We start from the raw sequence: 24,172 nt of genomic DNA, 5'->3' as shown, positions 1-24,172 counted from the left end.
AGGGGCGGGGCCAACCCGGAAGGCCACGCCTTCCTCTCCCCGCCCTCTGCTGCTCTACGTGCCTAAGGGAGGCTCTTCACCCAGGGAGGAGCCACACAAGTGGGAGCCTGTCCCTTTAAATGTCCCGTTAGGAGGCTGCGCAGGCGAAGGCTTCCGGGAATGCGCACTGTGGCCACCGGGAGGACCGCGTTCTCTCGGAAGCGAGGTAGAGCCGGCAAAGTCTAGTGGGATGCTGGGTTACGCGTGGGTGTAAGAGTGGTGGACGTGGAAGACCGGATGCTGGTGGCCCCGAGAAGGGCGACATGGACAGGGGTGGCGCGGGACCGGGAGTGGGGAGGAAGGCGTGGCGGCCGCCGGCGGGAGCAGGGTCGGGGCTGAAGATCTCCAGGGCTGGGTCCCCCACAGCCTTGGCTCGCCCTGAGGAGCAGCTGAGGAGCTCCTGCCAGCCTAGCCCGCGCCCCGCGGTTCGCCCGTCTTTGCATCCGCTGCTTTGCTACCTACTTGGCTGAAATGCCTTCGTCGCTGTCGCTGCAGTCCCCACGTGTAGCCTAGACTGTCTTTATATGATCTTTCTTTTCCTAGAATCCCTAGGGATCTGGAGTCCTGTGGACCCCTGTGGGCTTGGTCACAGCTAACTGCTGAGTTCCATCAGTCATTTTAGAAACACCTCCACTAGGCAGATCCCAACTCTTGACAGAGCGTTCAGTACTTTTCATAGGATGACTTAAGCTGTATTCTTCAAAACTGCTACCCTGTTCCCTCTTCCCACTGCTCTGGGCCGTTTTTTTTTTTCTCCCTCCCACATATTTCCCGTTTTGTTTGTACTTGCATGTGGTATTTCTGCCCCACTTCTGTCTCTTGAACTATTATCAAAGACTTAATTTATTATAATTAATTTATTATAATTTATATTATAATATATTTTATATATAATATATATTATATAATAGATTTATTATAATAAATGGTAATTTATTGTACCATTTCTGATTATCACAAACAAAAGCTAACTCTTCCTTCTTCCTCATCCCTATAACAGCTCTTACAATGTTCCAGTTGTTTTTGTCCAACAACCGATATTGATTGCAGACCTGCTATGGTCATCTATTATGCACTTGGTGCTATTCTAAATGTGGGCTAATCAGTATTGAATGAGGTAGAATTCCTGCCCATGTGGAATTGACACTGACTTCAAGAAGATGGACAGTAAATAATAAAAACATTTGCTGTACAGAAAATTAAATCGGTTTTTTTTTTGAAAGAAAATGGCTTGCTGGTTCCCATAGATTAGATTATTGGTCAGTGCAAACCTCTGAGAATGTGAATCCTAAAAGATTGAGCAGGAAATTGCCCCAAAGGTAGTGAGGAGAGCCTTTAGAGAGTGTAACCGTGGTTTAGAGGTAATGGGGTAAAGACACGTCACACTGCAGAATAGACAGGGCACAAAATCTCAGGGTAGGTAGTTTAGACTTTGTTGTAAAGGTAACAATAGGGTTTTTGAACACTTGTGGTACAGTTTACCTTTTAATACAGTGTCTTGGGTGTTACCCATAGTAGATGATAGTTGGCTAGACAGAAATAGTCAAAAGGCTGCCACAATGCCTAAGAATTTGGGAGTTGGAACTGTTGAAGAATGTCAAAACAGGTTTGATGAGGAAATTGATTTCTATAGGTGGTAACATTTTTGGTGATGAGAAAGTAAGAATGAGAAGAGTGGATGGCCGAAACAAAGGGGGCCAGAGGCTACGGAGGGGGCCAGAGGCTGCGGAGGAGATTGCGGGAATGTGGGATGGGGCTAGAAACATGATCCACGTGGGTGACCAAGAGGATCTGCTCAAGAGGATGGAAGTCTCAGTGAAGGAGTTCCCAGAGACGAGGTGGGAAAATGGTAAAGCCCGGGATGAGATCTGCAAAGGAACCGAGGTAGAAGGGAAAGACCTGTTTGGAAAGATCAGTGTCAACAAACAGGTAATGTTATTCTAGTCTCCAGATCTAAGGTACATGGGTTGGAAGAAAAAAAAAATGTGCACCCTCCTTTCCCAGAAGAAGATGGATTCGGTTAGGGCGTGGAATGCAGGGATGGCGGGGAATTTAACAGTTAAAGAAAATAAACGTGGAAATGGTGATAGAGAGTATTTGTTGCGATTTGTTCATGGCCCAGTGGAAAGGACCAAGGAGGGCGGATGTTTGCTAAGTCGTTTAGATTAAGATGACAAAGTACTTGGAAAGTATGGGAAAAGCAAGCGCCAAGCAGTGAAGCTACTTCCCACAGCCCCGTGCGTGATGGTGCTGGTGGTGCCTACTGTGGGGTTCCTGGTAGAATTGCTCTGGTGCCACCGTTCCAAGAAAACTCAATGATGATGGTTTCCTTTCTCTGATGCCGGTGATTCGGTAGAAATATCCTCTCATCAGCTTGGGATTTTTGTGTCTTTCCTATGGGGAATTTAGAGAAAGCTGGAGGACCAGGACTGACTTTAGTCTTTCTTTATGTGTCTGAAGAACTACTCACACCTATTCACTGTCGACTTTTTTGTCTTGCTCTTCCTCATGATCTAACTTCCAATGTATAAAAATACTACTGCTACGTGTCTCTGTGTAGTGAGGAGCGGCGGGCAGGCCTGCTTTTCGTCCCGCCCTAGTCCCCCACGGCTAGCTTAGCCCCGGAAATAACAACACACAAATTGTATTCATTTAAACACTGCCTGACCCATTATCTCTAGAGAGTTAGTTACTGGCTAACTCTCACATCTTGATTAACCCATTTCTAATAATCTGAGTAGCACCACAAGGTGGTGGCTTACCGGGAAAGATTCAGCATGTCTGACCTGGTGACTGGCTCCATGGCGTCTGTCTCATTGCCCTCTTCCCAGCATTCTGTTCTGTTTACTCCGCCTACCTAATTTTCTGTCCTGTCAAAGGGCCAAGGCAGTCTCTTTATTAACCAATGAAAATAACACATAGACAGAAGGCCCACCTACATCATCTCTGGAATTAGCTCCAGGAGATCTCGAGGCTCCCCGGGTGACAATCACTATAAAAACAAACCTATTTTCTTCTCTCTTCTCTATGGGCCTAAAGGTACTACTTTTCAGATGAACTTGAGACTGACCCATTTTATGTCTTTTTAAAAAAATTTAAACATTTTTAATCCATTAACTTTTTTTGTTATAATGTGTTTTCTGTGTAAGTATGCATGTGTGCCACAGGTGTGCCTGGTGCAGCAGAGGTCAGACAAAGGCAGCGGATCCCCTGGCACGGGAGTTCGGGATGGTTGTGAGCTGCCGTGTGGGTGCTGGGAGCTGAACTGAGGTCCTCTGCAAGAAGAAGTTTGATTGACTGCTGAGCCATTTCTCCAGCTTAAAATTGAGTCATTTTAATTCTAGATAATAGAAGCTTAGATTGAATGGGAAATCAAGATACAAATCACTCCTTTGGTCACAAATTAGTTAGACAGTTAATTCTGTGTGCTGTGTGAAAGTGGGATATACACCTATAGCCATAAAGTAATTTATTAGTGCTTTTTATGAACCACAGAATTAAGAGGAAGACAGCTGAGTGGATGTTACAAACCAATTTCATTCTTACCTGTGTTCCTGTTTTGTTTCTTTTGTAGGCACTGTTAAGAATGGAAGAGGACACAGATGATGGAGTCAGGTTTAGTTCCTTATGTTTCGTTAATGATCATGTTGGATTCCAGGGCACTATAAAAGCCTCCCCAGGTGACTTCATTGTTACCGAGATTGATGAACAGGGACAATTAGTCAGTAAGGCCATTGGTGAATCTGTTTCTGAAATTAGTAAAATACAATCCGAGCCAAGTCATTTTGTCAAAAAGCCAAAGCTAAATAGTCAAGACGTATTCTTAGAACATGAAGGCGACCAAGACGTTGCTAACTTGCTTGGGTACACCAATGGTGACCAGAGTTGCCAGTCTGGCTCGGATGAAGAAGACAGTGTCAACGGTGTGACCTCGAAATGTGAAAAAGAAAATGTTGACTTACTGAGTTCACTTTTAGATGAAAAAACTCATACGTTGCTGGAGCAGTTTGCCTGTGATGTCCAAGGGATGTGGAAGTCAAAAACCGAGTCAGTTGAGCCATCTCTGGAATTCTCACTAGGGAGGATCCTTGAGAAAAGCCAAAGGGCTGTCTTACACAGTGCCGTGAGGCAGACATTTCCTTTTTTAATAACCGTAGGAAAAAACAGTGAAATCCTTGTAAAGCCAAACCTGGAGTATAAAGAACTCTGCCATTTGGTATCTGAAGAAGAAGCACTTGGTTTTTTCAAATATTTGGATGCAAAGAGAGAAAATTCCACGTTCACCTTTCAACCGGATGCCAGCAAAGATCACAGGAAAGCTGTGCACCATTTTCTCAACAAGAAGTTTGGAAACCTCGTGGAAACCAAGTCTTTCCCTGAGCAGAATCTCAGTGCTGAGAATCCAAACACAGCCATAACCGTGAGGTTCCGGGCGAAAGCGCGCACACGTGGGAAGAGAGCTCGTCATGACTGCGAGAGGAGGAAAGCTGTATATACAGGTAATTACGTAAATCGTCGTTTTCTTGTGTAAAATTTATGAAAGGTGAGGAGTTTGAATAGATAGGCCTGGTCATACAACAATTGTGAAGAACATAGGAACTGAATATTTAGAGAAAGACGAAGCCTTGCAAATTATGCAGAATGTGAAAATTAAGTACTTAAGTATGGATAATAAAGGCATTTACAGCCAACAGTCACAAATGGATAGAGTTGAAGCCATTGTTTTGTATTTGAGTGGTTTCGAGAGTATTAATTTTTCTGTTTTCAGGATAATCTCACCTATAATTATTTGGCGGTAAGATGGGTATATTGTCATCCTCGGGAAGGGGCAAGAATGCTCTGTAGTGTATGGGGCCCGCACACTTGACTCATAAGGCATCCCGCATATGCTCAGGGTTAGCAAGCATTGTGATTGCTCGGCATGTTGTAAGAACAGGTTTCTGAGTCCTGCCCCAGTTCCAGCCTCAGAAGGGTTAGCGTGGAGTTTCCTCAGTTCCTCCAGGAATTTTAAGAATTACTCCTTTAGGGGCTATAAGGACATCCTAGGATGGATGGATCCGATGAAACATCAGAGTGTAAGTTTAGGTTAATTGGTCTTGCTTGAGGGTAGGAAGTGTTTCCAATGGTCATATCTTATAAGTTAATTTAGCAGCATGTACACATGCATGTGGCACAGGAACAAGGCTGTGCTACGTGGGGATTCCGGTCTAAGTGAGACGTTTGTGTTTGCAGTGATGTGGGTTTGGTTTTACATTGCATTAATTCTTAACGAAATGGGTGAGATTTCTTTTGCGTTGCCCAGGATTGAACCAAAGACCTTGTGCATGCAAGGCTAGCCCTCTAACCCCGAGCTGTTACTTAGACATGATCGCACTTCATGGAGGCCGATCCCAAACTCTAGCTTCTCAAGTGCTGGAACCACAGGCGTATGTAAACCCTTTGGACTTATGAAGCCTTTCATGTATTTAAAGCTTAGCATCCATGAATGTAAACCATGAATGTAAATCCATGAATGTAAATGTGGTGAAAGCAATACTGTGGACAAGTTCGTCTATTTTGAAGGAAAAGTAAGCATGGATTAACATATAGGCAGAGAACCGCTGGCGTGTGGTTTAACTCTCTCTAGGGTTTCTAACTTTTTAAACCACTGAAATCGTATCAGGGATTTGGGATAATGAGTCATGACATGGGAATCTTCTCATCCATTAGTTTAAATTAATTTTACAGAAGTTGGAATGATCGGTTCTCTAAGAGGACAGTGTAAAGCTATCAGTGTTCAAGAATAAAAAAAGAAATTTTGCTTAGATGACCTTTTGTAAGAATCAAAATACCTCATGTTAAAATTTTGTCTGCCTCATGTATGCACACACCACATATCTGTATTTATGTAGTAAATTTACCACCCTCTAAATGTTTATGAAAATTACAGTAAAATATATATTACATACACTTTACCATTTTATCCATTCTTGAGGGTTTTTTTTCACAAGCCTAGTCTTTAATGGCTGCCCCATCTCTCCAGCCCATCTTTTTAGTCATTCTTAAATGTACGTTTTAATGGAATAAAGGACATCGATATGGTGTCCCATCATTGCTGCTGTTAGCCTCCTGAATCTAATCATTTTCCCATTCTGACATTAGTATCAAGTAAATAATTATGCTTTCCGTTCAGTTCCCAGCAGCCACCATTTTGCTTTGCTTTTTATGATTGGCAACTATTAATATAGGCAGTCATGTGATGATTTGTAAAGTCAGCACAGTCCTTACTATGGAGCATTCAACCTTAGATCCTGAAAAGCATTTGAGGCAGGGCTGATGTCATTGGATTCCGAAGACTGAATAGAAATGTGACAAACCAGAGTCCTGTGTGTTGAAATTTAGGATGTCTGAATGGAAATGGTCCATATGGAGACTGGAAGGTGTACCTGTAAGCCCTGGGAGAGGATGTGAATTTTTAACGTGTGCCTTTAGCAGGCCAACAAATGCTTTTAGGTGACAGCGGAGATCTGTGACGCAGGTTGTGTTTCCATTAAAGCACACTTCACTTTCGGTCTGTTATCCTAAACTGCCAGTTTGTGAAGAATGTAATCATGGAACGACGTCTTCTTTTTTGTAATCTAGGGTTGTTTTGTTTCAGCTTTCACCCTACAAAAGGAAAATCTGGAGATGTTTGAAGCAATTGGGTTTTTAGCCATCAAACTTGGTGTTATTCCTTCGGATTTCAGTTACGCAGGCCTTAAAGACAAGAAAGCAATCACCTATCAATCTATGGTTGTAAGAAAAGTGACTCCAGAGAGGTAATACGGTGTTGCTTTCTAGTAAAGCAGAAGGTTAAAACGCAGAATAATAGCAGAGCCAGCTTATCCTTACAATCAGTGGTAACACTAACAAATTACGTGGCAAACAGCACATATAACATGAGGGCCTGCTTTTTGCCCTGGCCACCCAACTAGCTTAGCCCTGAAATAATCACACAGAAGCTGTATTCATTAAAACACTGCTTGACCCAAGCACATTCTGCATTAATAAAATAATTGTCTCCTGTGTATGTGTAAAGGTGCATTGAATATATATGAAGTTTGGGGCTGGTGAGATGGCTCAGGGGTTAAAAGCACTACCTGTTCTTCCAGATGGCCTAGGTTTGGTTCCCAGTGCTCAGAACGGGAAGCTCTCAACTGCCTGCAATCTGCGCCATGGGACCCAGTGTCCTCTTCTGACCTCTCCTGGCTCCCTTGCACAAGGCAAACATTCACACAAACACACACATAAATCAAAGAAAAAAGATCTTACGGAAAATAGGAAATTTTGGGGTGGAAACAGACAAGTAACAGATTTTGAATTGTCTGGATTGTTCATAAACATCTGATACTATGTTCAAATATGCACTTGCATTCAGAAAAGTGTAATTGAAGACATAAAATTTATAAATCTTTTTCTTATTATAGTGCCTTTATCATAAGTCCTTATGTTTAAAATACATTTTTACTAAATAGAATGCAGAGGACTCAAATTTTACCTCTCAGTGCAATGAAGTTTTAGCCTTCAGATTTAAGAAACAGAAAAGTTCATGAATGCCTGCCCTACTGAAAAATAACCACAGTAAGCACTTTGTTTTCAAGATGTTTTTCATAGTGCACACATCTCAGACATGAAAACCATACTCCCTGTATAATTTGTATATTTATCATAAAATAATATGATATTTTATGATTTTGCTGAGAGAGTTGCAAAATAATTTTCATAAAAGACTTAACAGGTTCCTGTTTTTTAAAAATGGATTTTATCCAATTTCCCCTTATAAATGATACTGTGGTTAATGTTCTTTTACTTCAGTCTGCAACTTCTGGGTGTTTTCCTTAAACTTGCACAAGCTGAGTCATGCATCAGAGTTCCTCCTAGTTGGATGTGCTATTCATAATTTAGTACTTAGGTGTAAACTAAGCATGCACTATTTGCAAGGAGATTCTTTTAAGGCCTATATAATACCGGCTTTTATGCTCTGAATGATAGGACTTCAGTTATCACACTGGTAAGACGAAGGCTAATTTTTAACAACCAAAGGCAATAAACGTTCTTAGTTCCTAGAAAGAGAAGAGAGATGACCTTGCTTTGGCCCATGAGTGTGGGATTTCAAGTACCCTTAAGCACCAGTATCTAGTGGATCTAGAAATTAAGAAATTTTAGAGGGACAGCAAGCAATCCCTACTAAATAAAATAAGTATTTTAATAAGAACTAGAAAAATATATATGAAGAAAAAATATTGGCTTTTTTTAAAGAAAAAAAGCATGATCTTAAAATCTAGTTTTTTTTTTATTTATTTATATTTATTTATTTATTTATTTTGTTTTTTCGAGACAGGGTTTCTATAGCTTTGGAGCCTGTCCTGGAACTAGCTCTTGTAGACCAGACTGGCCTCTAACTCACAGAGATCCGCCTGCCTCTGCCTCCCAAGTGCTGGGATTAAAGATGTGCGCCACCAACGACCGGCCTAAAATCTAGTTTTTAAAAGTTTGCAGAGAGAGAGCTGAAGGTTTGAGTAAGGAAGTGTTCAGAACAGCCTCTCTGATGTTCTTCAGTAATGTTGGGAGAGACACCGAGAAGGACAAGTTAGGACAGGAGGGAGCATTAGGAGCCTCTGCCACTCTAGCTAGGGGAAGGCAGACAGCTGACACACCTGCTCATGCTGCCAAATTAACTTCTTAGTCTAGTCCTGTAACAGTGAATATTTAGTGCTTATTCACTAACATTAATTTAGAATTTCCCCCAAACATTTCACATAGTTATTTAACGTGTATGGGTGTTTTGCCGGAGTACAGGCCAGTAGAGGGTGCTGGAACCCCTGTGACTGGAGTTACAGATGCTTGTGAGCTACCATGTGAGTGCTGGGAATCAAACTATGTCCTCTGTAAAAGCAGCCAATACTCTTAACCGCTGAGCCATCTCTCCAGCCACTCATCGTACGTATATTTTGATAGGAGTTGCCTGGCAACTATCGTTTTAAAGCTGTGATATATTATATATTATATAATTTTATTTTTAAATTTAGATTTAGCTGATTATATGATTTATCACTTATAGGTTGAAAAATATTGAAAAAGAAATCAGAAAGAAGAGAATGAGTGTGTTTAATATTCGGTCTGTGGGTGATTCCCTGAGACTTGGTCAGCTCAAAGGAAACCACTTTGAAATTGTCATCAGACATCTCAGAAATCACATGAACGATGCTGCGAGCCTGAGGGAGAGAGTTTTGGAGGCGATAGAAAATGTTAAGGTGAGAAAACACAGTTTGAAATTTGATTGCAGGGAAATCTCTGTAATCCTCTCAGACCAAAAAAAAAAAAAAAAAAGATAATTTTTGTGACATGTGTGCATATGTAATTAATTTCTAAAATGATAATTAAATGTTAGCCTATTTTGCTTTCTTGATGTGTTTTATATTAAAACAAAACATAAATTAAAAGACACTGTGTTGTGGAATATTGCTTTAACTATGTAAAGATGTGTTATATCTATTTCACCTTGCCTGCCTAAGGGACTTGATTGGTCCAATTAAAAGATGAATGGTCAATAGCTAGGCAGAAGAGGGATAGGCAGGGCTGGTGGGCAGAGAGAATAATTAGGAGGAGGACTATAGGCTGTGGAGGGAGAGGCTCAGGGCCAGCCAGCCAGACACACAGGAAGCAGGAAAAGTAGGACATACGGAAAGGTAAAAAGGCCCCAAGGCAAAATGCAGATGAAGAGAAACAGATTAAATTAAGTTATAAGAGCTAGTGGGGCAAGTCTAAGCTAAGGCTAAGTAAGCATTCGTGTCTTAATTTGGGAACTGGTTGGTGGTCCAAGAGAAAGCGGGCTACAACAAAAGACAGGTTCTCGGGGGCTGGAGAGATGGCTCAGAGGTTAAGAGCATTGCCTGCTCTTCCAAAGGTCCTGAGTTCAATTCCCAGCAACCACATGGTGGCTCACAACCATCTGTAATGGGGTCTGGTGCCCTCTTCTGGCCTGCAGGCATACACACAGACAGAATATTATATACATAATAAATAAATAAATAAATATTTTTTTAAAAAAAGACAGTTTCTCTCTAGCATCTTCCCTCAGGAGTGTGTGGATCCCAGAAGAAGAGGCTCTCTGAGACACGTTCTCTCTAGTGTCTTCCCTCAGGAGTGTGTGGTAGTTTAGACAGCTGTTCACACTGTGGCCACTTTGTTCAGTTGTTTTCCTCTAGATATCTTGGGTAAATAGGTACCTTACTTTTGAGAGCTGTACACATCTTTTGCTTTTCTTGCCTACTGTTGGCTTTTCTTTAATGCATATGAATTATAAATTGTAGACATTATTTTTTTTACTTAATATTTTTTTACTCTTTAAGACATAATTACATGTTTTATGTATTTGTTTTCCTCCTTTCCTTTCTTCAAGCCCTTTCATTTTTACCAGCCCCCACTTGCTGTCTCTCAAATTCATGGCCTTTCTTTCTTCCTTCTTTTCTCCCTCCCTCTCTCCCTCCTTCCTTCCTTTTTTCCTTCCTTTTCCTTCCTTCCTTCCTTCCTTCCTTCCTTCCTTCCTTCCTTCCTTCCTTCCTTCCTTCCTTCCTTCCTACCTTCCTTTCCTTTTTCCTTCTTTTTGAGACAGAATTTCTCAGTGTAAGAGTCCTGGCTGTCCTGAAACTTGCGTTGTAGACCAGGCTGACCTCAAATTCACAGAGATCCACCTGCCTCTGCCCCCCAAGTGCTGGGATTAAAGGCTTGTACCATCACTGCCCGACTCTGTTTCTTTAATTGTTTCATATGTTTGTACAGGCTGAGTAGGACATATGTACATAACCTACTCAGCCACCATGCAATAATTCCGAGGTTTTAAGCCACACCCATTAGGCATTTAAAGGTGCACACACAACCATAACCTTTGGTGTCACTTCTCCATAGGGCTCCATAGTAAATGTCTTGACGACTTTGTGGGCCTATGGTTCCAGTTGCAGTCAGTTAGCTGCCCTTGTGTAGAAGTGGCCATAGGTGGGAATGCAAAACAAACAAAGAACTTGAAATTCCATAATTTGAATTGTACATAATACTTCTCAGATTGTATACTCTGTGTACAATCTGTGTACAATGACTGACCCACCTAAAAGTTCTACTTTTTTTTTCCTTCTGAAAACTTACTAAAATAATGTCTTAAAGGGATTTCTGTGAATGCTGAGGGATAGCATGAATGAGCAGGTCTGTTTTGATATTTGTGAAAACACATTGCCTGTTGAGAAGGTCCCATCGGAAACAATCTTAGCTTTAGGCAGCTTCCTCTTTTAAAATCTGAGTTTATTTAGTAGTGTGTGTGCATGTCTGTGTGTGTGTGTGTGTGTGTGTGTGTGTGTGTGTGTGTGAGAGAGAGAGAGAGAGAGAGAGAGAGAACGTGTGTCTGTGTGTGAGTGTGCATGTGTGTGTCTGTGTGACTCTGTGAGTTTGTGTATGTGTACGTGTGTGTGCGAGTGTGCACATGCATTTGTATGCAAAAGCTTTTAGGAGTCAGTTTTCCCCTTCCACTGTGACTTCAGGGATGCAAATGAGGTCATGAGGCCTGCATGGGGAGTTCCTTGCCTGCCGTGCCCTTCTAACAGCCGGTAGACTTTAACAGGCTCTCTATGAGAAGTGAAGCAGCCTGAAATAAGGGTTCCTTGATGTTTTCTTTAGGGAGTATAGCTCTGCTTATATCTAATAATTCAGAGGGATAATAATTCCAGCTATCCTAAGCTTTCCAATACTGTTTTATATAAATTCGAAATAACTTTCAAAAAGCTGAGATTTATTATAGGGAATATGCCCCTTGTCTGCAGTTGCTTTTGTGCTGTTCTGATAACAAATTCCCTTAGCCTCCTTCGTTGACAAGCCTTGAGTTGGTGCTCAGTCATGGTTATTGGTTGAATAAGTGCTTCTCTCATAAACTGTGGAATACGCTTAATTTTCAAGAAAGCCCCTGGGCCTCCTGACCATGCATGCCCCCCCCTCTCTCTCTCTCTCACACACACACACACCAATTGTAATCACATATTTCTTCTGAGTAATGACAGTTTTAAAACATAGCATCCAGAGGTGACTTTGTTCATCCTCGGGAAATAACAGAGAGAAGCTGGGGTGAACGAAAGGGTAAGTGACTAACTGAAAGGGACAAAGCTTGCGGGATGGGAACAGAAGTCTTCCCCTTGTCCTGTTCTCCCCACAGCAGAAGAATCTCAAAACAAGAAAGACCGTGAGAGGGGATGAGATGCAGGTTTAATGTGCAGCGTATCCAGTACACCTCATCTCGCTTGGCTTAGCTCTTCAGGTCGTGTGCGCAGGGATCCTCAGTGTTGGGAATAGAAGGCTATCATAAAGTCGTAAAGCTTTGGTCACCATTGGTTTTACGTGATAAATTTTGGTTGGTTTGGTTTTCCAAGACAGAGTCTCACAACTTAGGGAGGTCTTGAGTCTCGGCACTCTCTCTTCTCTACTTTATCTCCCCTCTGCACACGGCCTCTGAGGATTCCCAGGCTGATTTGAATATGCCCCATTCTCTGTTTGGTGTGTAACCGGTTAGCATTTCTCAGACCTTTTGGCTCTTCTGTACTATTGGTGATTACTGGATTTCTCAATTAAATATGAAGAGAAATGTTTTGATTATACTTTGACATACTGTATTTATGAAGTTCTAATTTATTATTTTCTGTTATATCCATAGAACAAAGGCTTTGTGAATTACTATGGACCACAGAGATTTGGAAAAGGAAGGAAAATTCAGACAGACCAAATCGGATTGGCTTTGCTGAAGAATGAAATGGTATGAGTTTTCATAAATATAATCTTAATTATAATCATTTGTACTTCTTCCATATTCTTCATATATCACACTTAATTGTGGCATGTACATACACTCACACACATCATGCATCATGTTTTATATCCTTGGGGATCTGCTAGGCAGCTACTGTATTCTTGGAGTCACATGATAAGAAAGAAAGCTATATACATTGACCTTGTGTTTAACTTTTATTTGAGATGACGTAGACTTGACCAATGTAACTGAATAAAAGATCCTCTGGTAGAACAACTCACAGCTCCACAAGCCAGGCAAAGGGATGGACCTTTAGCCGTGCTGAGTTCTGCTCATATATACCAGACCTTGTACATGTGGGAGAGGACTGTGCTAGGCATAAGTACCCAGAGAGGACCTCATAAGAGCTAACTAGGAGGCCAGTTCCTGTAGCTGGCATGCCACATCTTTTTGCTTAAAGCGTTCCTTTCCTAATCCTTACATTCTGTACCTCAACTTAAATGTTCCCTGATTTGTGATCTGGGACTTCTCATCTTGTCATACTTTGTTATAATTCGCTTGTTGAAATTGTTCATCCTTTCTAGGATAGTGTTCTACCCATCGCATCCCACACAGCATATGTCAGAGGCTCCAGAATTGCTCAGTTGTGGTCTTAGTTTGCTTCCTATAGTTGTGATAATACACCATGACCAAAAGTAGCCAGGGAGGAAAGGGCTGGTTTGTTATATAAATGACAGTCCGTCATCAGAAGAAGCCAATGCAGAAACTTGAGTCAGGAACTGAGACAGAGGCCACGAGGAACACTGATTACAGGCTTGCTCCCATGGCTTGCTCAGCGTATTCTTTTTTTTTTTTTTTTTAATAATCAAGGTCCACTCTCCCACAATCAAGTGGGTCCTCCCACATCAATCATTAATCAAGAAAATGCTCTACAAACTTGCTCACAGGCCAATCTGGTGGGGACATTTTCTTAACTGAGACTCCCTCATCCCAGACGACCTTGGCATGTGTCAAGCTGTCAGAAAATCAGCCACCACAGATGTATTAGCTTCTTATGAATATTTGTTTGGATAAATACTATAGAAGAAGACAGAATGGAAATTGGGATGAATGTATTATTTTAAGTTGCTTTCATACTGTGAGCTACATACCCAGAAATAAAATAACAGGAATTAAGTAGATAGTTTTTTTTAAATTAAAAAAGAAGCATCATAGATGCAAATGACTTATATTGTTAAAATGTTAAATCAAATATTAAAGTTGACACTTTTTATTATGTTTTGCCAGTTTGGAGGTCAGAGAACAACTTGCCAAAGTCAGTTCTCTCTTTTCACTGCGTGAGTCTTGGGAACTGAACTTGGGTCATCAGGCTTGGTGGCTGAGTCATCGTGCCAACCCTAACTTATTTTTTAAGAACCAAAATTTCAAAGAACTTGAGAATATAGGTGAAACTAATGGCATGATATTGTTGATTCCTCTGCTGTTTTTGTTGTGTGTCGGCTAAGTCTGCGTATTTAGGCTGTTTGTATCTTGGCTGAATACGGAGGGACAGAAATGCGATGCTCGAGGTCGGGGCGTCTCCACTTTTGGTCTGTGTGGAAGGGTCATCTCTACGTGTGAAACTTATTAAATGTTGAAAGCTCAAGGAAGAAAGTACAACATTTTCTGTCCTTTCCAGATGCCCAAGAATTTGCACCTTTTTCAGAAAGTAATTTGCCATTTTTTAAAACCTGTTTACTTGGTTAATTTTTCAAGGTGAAGGCCATAAAATTATTTCTTACACCAGAAGACGTGGATGATCCTGTAAATAAAGCAAAGACATACTTTCTTCAAACTGGTATGTAAGTTTCTTTGCTGATCTATGGTAATACAGACACAGATAAAAATACCCTGCGTGGGCCTGTCCGTCAAGTGCACACACTGAGAAATGGCAGGCGTAGCTGAGCTCTGGGGGACTGTTAGAGTGGAGGAAGAATGGGAACGGTTTGTACTTTGAATCGTTTGGCCGCCTAATGCAGGTACTTCCTTTTATCTGGCTTGCTTGGACTTTTGTCTGTTCTACCTGTACTGTGGGGTAAGGAGAGGCGGGAAGTCTCTCCCTAGTCTTCCTTCACTGACGTCCTGTAGGAGGGGGGTTTTGCTCCACACCGCGCTGATGGCAGTAGGCACAGCAACCAACAAAGCCTCCGGCTGAGTGGAATTCATCTGTGACGTCAGGTCCTTTAGGAATTGTTTCTGAGGAGCTGTCGTGTATTCCTGGCTCCTCTTTGAAACTTGATTTGATGTGTGTGCATAGCACTGTTTGCAGACACACTAAAGAAATGCGATTATGATTCTGAGTGTGGCAGCAGGTGAGTGACGGCTTTGCTGTCCACATGTGATTTTTTTCCTCTTGTAGAATCTGAGACAGTAATTCTCTTGTCAGTGATTCCGAAGCTTTATGCACCCAAGGAGCACCCAGTACTTTTGTTAAATAGCAGTTACAAGGTCCTCCATGAATAAGCATCTTTGGGGCTCAGCAATACATGTTTTAAAACTCATTAGGTAGGATACAAATTGTCACGATTTATTCATCTTTCTACTGTATGTCTATAACAGTTCTTCAGAAACTCCTAGGTTCCTCCAGTGTACTGTTTAATCCCTTGTGATTAGTTCTTCTTTGTTGGTCAGTCTTCTGAATTAGATTAACTCTGTTCTGAGGAAAGGAATCTGGCCAGCCCTTCCTTATGCTAGACTCACTTGACCTTTCTTATTTTTTAAGGAAAATAAAAGTTTAAAAAGAAAAAAAGCAAGTTTTTAAAAGTATAATTGGATTTAACCAGTAGTGTTCAATGTCTCCACAAAATGATTGCCTCTCATTTAGACTGCTTGTAAAAGGTAGCTTTGCAGGGGCGGTGCCTACCAGCTGATTTGTCCTCCATTTCAGAGGACGCGAAAGGCACGCTGTCACTAATGCCTGAGTTCCGAGTTCGAGAGCGGGCTCTGCTGGAGTCACTGCATCGCTTTGGCGTGACAGAGGAAGGCTGTATCCAGGCCTGGTTCTCTTTTCCTCATTCCATGCGCATATTCTACATCCACGCATACAGTAGCAAGATTTGGAATGAGGCAGCGTCTTACAGACTTGCAGCCTATGGGTCCAGAGTGGTGGAGGGGGACCTGACCTGCTTGGACGAAGAGGATGACGAGCATGTCCCTAGCAGTAAAGTGAGTATCCGTCAATCAAGGAGGTGACTTGCCACACCAGAGACAGTAATTGGAAAACATTTCCGTTTGCTCATCTCCTGAATCATTTATCTAATTATTCTTTTTTTTCTAATTATCCTTTATCAAAAATTGGAATTCAGATATTGGGATAGGAATCTGCATGATCAAAGAAGTAGCGGAGAAGCCACCAGTGACCTCCTGTCTCTTCCATTCCCCATCCAAAAGGCTGAGATCCTCTTCCAGCCCCACCTTACTACTTCCTGTCTCCTATCTGTCTTCAGTCCTCCAAAACCTCTATGGTTAATTTTGGTCAGCTAGTGGCTAGCTCTGCCGCCTGACTCAAGCAAGTTTTATTGTCAGAATATGGTCAAAATATCACACAGTGATCTCAGGCTTTACTTTGCTGACGGCTGGGAGTCAATATATGTTGTTAAGTGAAGAAGCAGTCAGTGGTTTGCAATGAAAGGTGGTAAAGCTCTCTCTAAAGAGCACATCTCAAAAACAGATAGACAGACCTGTTCGTGTAATGCCCTAGATGTGTTAAGCTGCCCTCTTAAAGACAAGGATCACACCGTGCAGAGCTGGCGTGTCTGCACACACAGCAAGGCGCTTTCCCTTGCCTCCTTGTTGTCCACATGGCTCGTCAGCCTGCTCCCTGCTTTCCCCTGAGTGACTTTTATTTGTGTATAATGCCAAGGAAAGACAGGTGTAGATGTACAGCTTAAAAGATAAAAGCATAAGTTCTATGATGTTATGAGTATAGAGGATGCTATGTTTCTTTCCTAGACATGTGGTTTTATGTACATGTGACTTTATGACGTTTATATTAATGAAGTTATGTCATGACTATTTTTATATAACTTGCTTTTTCCATTTCTTCCCTGTCCATGTGGCATTTTTATGTATATAGCTTTGAACTAATTAGTGATGCTGAGTTCCCTAAGTCTTGTGAGAATTCCCATAATAGTGTAAAATAAAGGAACAAAGAAGTTTTCTCTAGCATTATCTTAAGTCAGTTTTAACATGGTTAAAACCAGGGACAAGACCCTGGGTAGTGTTTCATGTTATTCATTGCAAAAACGGTTGGATTTTAGGGGAGTAAAGGATTTCAGAGGTCTAGTCCTTGGACTTCTATTTTTTTTAAGAGTGAGAACTGAAGCCCAGATGGAAAAGGAAAAATTTAGAACATATTTTGGCACATGTAGTGCACCTAAAAAGATATAGGAGTCTAAGTGGGTCTCCTCTGGAGGAACCTGAAGACCCAGCCCTTCGGAACTAGAAGAAAGGTAGACTAAACTCTGTATAAAGAAGTCTTTACTAGATCAGGGAGAGACTCCATGATGTATGAATTAAGGCTAGTTTATGTCAGGTAATAGACATCTCAACCTAATTAAAAAAAAATCCAGCAGGCATTTATTGTCCCTATGTGTGAAAACTCACGACTTATTCAGGCACAGCTGCATCGCCGATTCTGTCCTCTGCATGAGCGGTGCTCCTAACAGTGAGCGTCTCTCCAGCCAAGAGCTCTGTATTCTGTGATGCTGGGTAGCAAACTTTCTCAGACTTAATTTATCACATGACTTTATTTCCCTTTTGGCTTTTGGATGCCTTCTACTGTCCTCTCAAACAAACACCTACAAAAAAGATGGCTGAATAAAATACTGCTGTCTTTCCTGGGGAAAGGGGCGGTGGAAGGTAGGGGCTGGCTATACAGAAGCAGACATTCGGTTTGGCATCATTGGTGACTGAGGAAAGTGTCGCCTCCAGGCAGCCACTGTTGCCGCTTTTCAGCTTCAGTAGTGCGTGGTTAAAGCAGAAAGAACTGGTCTGTCTTTTATGTCGGGGGCTCCTCTGGAGACAGGTTATTATAAAAAGATTGTGTTTGAACATACGTATATTCCGTGTATACATCAGACTTAGGAAACACTGTGGTAATCTGAACAGTGGGAAACTGCTCATTTCCTTTGTATTGTATGAAACTAGGTTCATCTGGTGACCAAGGAAGAGGAATCTGCAAACACATACACAATACACCAGGTAAGTTTGGTTAAAAGTTACCATCACTTAAATTTAAGTAAACATTGTCCACGAAAGACAAATCTGACCTTCCCTTCCTAAGTAACTTTTGAAGTGCTCTATTTTATATCTTAGTAATTTATGCTTCATTAATACATTTAGGCTTAAATAAACCTATTATGCTATAATCTATACCCTAACAATTTAACTTATGCTTGTTTTTATATACATTTCTCAAATGTTCATGTCTCCCTCCAGTGTTTCCCAATGTTTGACCTCCACATTAATCCTATTTCCAGGGTTATATTAATCCTATTTCATGGGAACCACTGATTTAATTTCTATCACTGTGATCACTGTGGTTTTATGTTTGAAAAAAGTTACATAAATGTGTATCTTTCTATATTCCAGCTTCTTAGACTGTAGGTTGTGATCCCATGATTAAATGTGGAGGTTGTGAAATTTCTGTAGCAATCCAAGGTTTCCGAATGTATAGGGATAGAAAATGAATTAAAAATCAAATGCAAAATGGACCCAAGGCATTTCTAGATGCATTCACTAGTTTTGCATCATGTGGCTTCATTGTAGACTTGGTTCTGTGTAGCAACTTTGCTCTGTGTGTACCTGTCTAGCATTGTAGATGATGATGGTGATGGTGATGATGATTGATAATGATGATGGTGATGGTGATGATGATGGTGATGATGATGATGATGATGATTGATGATGGTAATGAATGATGGTGATTGATGATGATGTTGGTGATAAATGATGGTGATTGATATGATGTTGGTGATGAATGATGGTGATTGATGATGGTGATGAATGATGGTGATTGATGATGATGATGGTGGTGATGGTGATTGATGATGGTGATGAATGATGGTGATTGATGATGATGGTGATGAATGATGGTGATTGATGATGATGATGGTGATTGATGATGATGATTGATGATGGTGAAGGATTTTGGTGATGAATGATGGTGATGATGATGCCAGTGATGATGATAATGGTGATGAATGATGGTGATGGTGATGATGGTAATGATGATGACTGATGATGCTGATGGATGATGGTGATGATGATGATGGTTATGCCTGAAATACCTCAGCTCAGATCCCAGACCATTACATATTATCAATTGTAGATTTTGTTGTGCACACAAGTTTTCTTAAAAAAACATGGTTTACTTCTGGAAAGCAAAGACTTATTTTCCTACCACCATTTATAAGCATGTGAATATTGATATGTGCTTGGGCTGTATTGTGTTAGAGTACTTGATTTTAAAAGTTGCTGTTTTGGTTGCTGACCTGAGTATCATAAAAAAGATAGTGAAATGAGTTTTGATTTGGAATTAGGACAGAATTTCCAACACTTTATGAAATGACTCTAAATATTCCTCTGCCCTTTTGGGCTATGTGCTTATATGAAATGGTACCCTTAGTGCCAAAGATTACAAAATCCAAATATCTGTCAACTCTGAAAACATTGAAAATGCTTTCCATCCTATGGTTTCAAATGTCCAGGCAAGAGTTAATGATTTATTTATATGAAAAGAAAGAGCATATCATCTCACTGGTATGCATGTTTGCTTTAATAACTTTGATAATGAAATTGTCTTTAATAAATGGCAGAATTATATATGTATCGAATTGTCTTGAAATAAATCTTTTATGATTTATTATCAGTAAGTGTTTGGTTTTTATACCAATTTTATGGAGTTTTATTCTTAGGATCATATACAATTTTATAATGTGGGTCATAGGTGAGTCAAGGTTCTGAAGCCTAGCTGTGGCCCCGGCTGGATTCCAGCCCATGGCCCTGCCTCGGCCTTCGGTGCCTGGCTTCTTTGAGATTCATCTATATTTGGAGGTTGTGCCTGTTTTTCTAAATGCATTTTAGTATACAGACATGCTGTCTAGTGGTCAGCAAAGGAGAAAACCTGTGTAGATCCCAGGAGAAAACCTGTACAGATCCCAGGAGAAAAGCCTCTGTAGATCACAGTTTACTCATGCACATACAGCTGACAAAATGAAAATATTTCTGTTGAGTGATGACTTTGTTGTTTTTTATTAAAAGGAATTTCAGATTATCATCCAAAATAGCAATGACCAGCAGTAGAGAGACAGTTCTTTGTTTCACAGAAGACTCTTGCTTTAGGGTTGCATGCTTTTGGATGTGGAGTCCTTACTGAATAATTAAATCAACCTTTATTTTTGAATTTTGAATTTTGGCTGATATAAGCTAATGACCTTAATTCTCCTTAGTCCTTGGTTTTAGTTATCCTTGTCTTTACCAATAATGATAAAGGCATCCTAGGTAGTATTCAAAATGTTTTGGTCAAGCTGTCATATTTATAGCCTGACACTGTTTTGACAAATCTGGGTTGCAGTCATAAAGGTAAAATATGATGGCATATCTTTCTGAAGGCTAATCCATGTATTGTGGTTTCTCCCTGCCCTCCCCAGGTGGTTCTGCCAGTTCTTGGATACAGCGTTCAGTACCCAGAGAACAAAGTAGGGCAGTGGTTCCGTGGAGTCCTCAGCAGGGATGGACTGCAAGCCTCTAGGTTTAGAGTGCCCGCCCTGAAGCTGAATGTACCAGGATGCTACCGGCACATCTTGAAACATCCCCACAATGTGTCGTACCAACTAGTCCATTCTGACTCCGATGCTAATGTGGAAGGGTCCCACACCGATGATGTAACCTCATCCCTGTCCATCTCCTTTGATCTTGATGCTTCCTGTTATGCTACTGTTTGTCTGCGGGAAATGATGAAAGGTGATATTTAAACCAGCGGCCGTGATGGAGTCGTGTGTCTGGTTCTTCAACTGTTGGAAATGAACACAGGACTTTAGTGGAGAGGTTTAAACTGAGTCACTGATACTTTAATTCATCAGATTCCAGCCTCTCAGGGTACTGTGAAATCTGAAGGCCACAGCAGTCAAGAAGCCCAAGGCAGAGGTCCTAGAACTTGACTACCCAGCTACCCTTTCATCAGAGACATCTGAGGCCTAAGGCAGTGGTTCTCAACCTGTGGGTCACGACCCCTTTGGTAACCATCTATCTAAAAGATATTTATATTACGATCCTAAGCATAAATTACGAAATTCAAAATTACAGTTATGAAGTAGCAACGAAAATAATTTTACATTTGGGGGTTCCCATATCTTGAGGAACTGTTTGAAAGGGTCGCAGCCTTAGGGAGGTTGAGAAACAACCACTGGTTTAAAGCTATGTGACTACAGTCTTTCCTCATGCTTCGGGGATTTCTACTCCAGTCAGGAAAGTTCCAGACTTGAGAACCCTGCTCTGGGCACTGGCTGCCGGGGATCACACTTAAGAGCCACGTGGAGAGAGAGCGCCCTCTCCTCTGCTTTGAAAGGGAAAGCCAGGTGACAGAAAAACCACCGTGACAGGACAAGTGAAGACCACCCTTTCCGGTTTGTCATGCAAGGGAATATTATTTGTTCTTAAAGTGACTTGCACATGACATCATCTTGGAGGAAGGCAACGTTTTCATTCAACTTTTTCATACAAGTTTTTACCTGATCCCCTAACCCTTTGTTCTGTTTTCTATGACCCAAAGCTCAGATTGTAGGCTGAGATCTCCTCACATCCCATCTCTCACACATTGGATCTGCTATTGATGTTTTTTTGGAAATAAAGACATTATCAGTTTTCTAAATTACCATGGAATTGTGTTTGTGTTTTATGCTAGATAAAAGAAAACATTTTGTCTGTTTGGTAATCCTAATCATTAGCTTGTTTTAAATCATCCTTGCCAGTGCCATATCATTTAAATTTGATAGAAGGCGGTGACATATTTATCCGGAAACCTCCAATATCATTTTACTGCTGATAGCATATTGTGGTGGTTTCAAAAGCCTTATGGGATATTACAGACCAGCAATGAGGTGTTTTTGTATGTCCATGCTAGCCTTCCCATTGACGGAGTATTAGCACCAGGGAATAAAATCCATAAAAATAAAAAGTCCTGAATGGAATGTAAAATGATTTTTTAATAGCATGTTTATTTGTATATTATGGAGCAAATAGAAGTCAGTTCATTCCATCCATAAATAACATAAGCAAAATGACTTGAATCAAAGTAGTAGCAAGCATGTAGTTACTAAGAATGTTGATGGAAATTTAGTAGCCTTAGACAATCCTGTTTTACAGGAGCAAACCATGCATTTTACAAATGCTGGACTCACCAATGAGAAGCATATTTGCATGCTGATAAAACCTGTCTCCTGGGGACTGACTCCCCCAGTTTGAACCCTGGCTCCAATCGCATATTCCAGTGCCCATGCTTCCCTATCAGCATTCATGGGAGGGGGACATGAATACAGATATCACTCAAGAACTGATGTGAAGGTGTCATCAGAAGGACCTGGCACTCCACCACTGTTACGTGTTTGCAGCTACAAATTTGGAAGAGAAGATGATGACATTCAAGTAAGATGATGTGTATTCAATTAAAAATTATCTCTATCTTTCTATCCATCCATCCATCCATCCATCTATCCATCATCTATCCATCCATCCATCCATCCATCCATCCATCCATCCATCCATCTATCCATCATCCATCCATCATCTATCTATCTATCTATCTATCTATCTATCTATCTATCTATCTATCTATCTATCTATCTATCTATCTAATCATTACTTATCACCTTGGTTACCTTTCTGTTCCTGTGATAAAAAAAACCTTAACAAAAGCAACTTCAAGGTGAAAGGTTTATTTTGGCTCCCAGGTCCAAGGTACAATCTGTCACGGTAAGGAAATGATGGCAACAGGAGCCTTGAGGGCACTGGTCACCTTGTGTCAGGAATCAGAGAACAGGGGATGCTTGTCGACTCACATTCTCCTTTTTATACAGCCCTGGGACTGGCTTCCCACCCCATTTTCTCTAAACAAGATAATGCCTTGCGTATGTGTCTAGGTTGATTATCTTCCAGGTGATTCCAATCTCATCAAGTTGACAACCGAGACTGCTCATCACACATACTTCAGCAATCTCAAAATCCAAAAGAAGTTGGGTATTGATTTTTTTTAAAGCTACTTCCCCGATTTTAGTCGTTTTTGACAATAACGGGATATTAGGTAGTAAAAATTTGGAAGGAATATTTTAACTTGCTGACAGAAATTGTATTTCATGAATTAAATGTGAAAATAAATTATATAAGACTGAATTTAGTTTTCTTATTTTAAGTAAGTTTATTAGAAAACAGCATTTCATAGTGTGCCGGTGTTAATATTCTTGCCTTGGCCTGTAGATGGCGCTGTGAGCTTAGATTTCTTGGAGCTGGTGTACAGCAGTTCTAAGTCAGTCTTAGCGCTGTAAAATTACTTGGATGCTACTCATGTTGAAAGTCATTCCACATAACATTTAATATAGTTTTTTTTTTTTGCTTTTTAGGGACTTTATTATTCCTGAGGTCTAACTGGTAACCAGTCTCTAAGTTTTCTAGGTTTTATGGGCAGCTTATCATAAGCACAAGTTTTACTGTAGTTTAATTACCAAAGTGGCATTTGAGACTAATAGTGCCTAAGGTCAGGAAAGTAAACAGTTTTAGTTTTGAGGTGCTTTGCTTTGTTACCATGGTGGGGATTGAACTCAGGGTCTTGTCCATGCTAAGCAAGTGCTCTGCCAGTGAGCAAGATAAAAATGCCTGGCTTTTGTTTGTTTGTTTGTTTATAAGTTGGAAAAAAGGGAAAGCTCTGTAACTTTAGACCCAGATAATATTGTTTTAGTGTTATGTCTGTATGTCTCCTATTAATCCATTAATCCATATCCCCCCTATTGGGGTGTGTGTAATATTTTCTGCTTTAGGCAGATTGTTAGAATATCTGATGGACTGATCTCTTTAAGGTCAGACAAGATGCAGTATGACCTTGACCTTAATTGTGCTTCCTAGGTGTCCTAGGGTAACCATTGCTGCAATGAAACACCATGGCCAAAAGCAAGCTGGGGAGGAAAGGGTTTATTTCACTCACTTCCATATAACATCAAAAGCATCAAAAGCAGTGAGGACAGGACTCAAACAGGGCAGGAACTGGAGGCAGGAACTGACACAGAGGCCATGGAGGGTGCT

At 40.8% G+C, this 24,172-nt stretch overlaps 1 protein-coding gene across 2 annotated transcripts; it reads left to right on the top strand.

Annotated features, from left to right (window-relative positions):
- The first annotated feature begins 59 nt into the window (after positions 1-59).
- On the top strand, positions 60-21,755 carry Pus7l (pseudouridine synthase 7 like). Of its 2 annotated transcripts, XM_087899203.1 has the most exons (10): positions 84-205; positions 1,673-1,968; positions 3,614-4,538; positions 6,677-6,836; positions 9,119-9,311; positions 12,749-12,847; positions 14,597-14,678; positions 15,768-16,045; positions 18,029-18,082; positions 20,533-21,755. In XM_087899203.1, exons 1-10 carry the CDS (start codon positions 160-162, stop codon positions 20,854-20,856), a joined length of 2,457 nt encoding a protein of 818 aa, XP_087755329.1. In that variant the 5' UTR covers positions 84-159; the 3' UTR covers positions 20,857-21,755. The 2 variants fall into 2 exon arrangements, with proteins under 2 accessions (XP_048300731.3, XP_087755329.1); XM_048444774.3 differs by lacking the exon at positions 1,673-1,968 and having other exon boundaries at positions 60-205.
- The last annotated feature ends 2,417 nt before the right edge of the window (positions 21,756-24,172 follow it).

The sequence above is a fragment of the Myodes glareolus genome, chromosome 19 (assembly GCF_982192425.1).
Source record: "Myodes glareolus chromosome 19, mMyoGla1.1, whole genome shotgun sequence".
Classification (NCBI taxonomy): domain Eukaryota; kingdom Metazoa; phylum Chordata; class Mammalia; order Rodentia; family Cricetidae; genus Myodes; species Myodes glareolus.
Note: the sequence above shows the minus strand (reverse complement) of the source record. Positions and strands in the feature narration are given on the sequence as shown.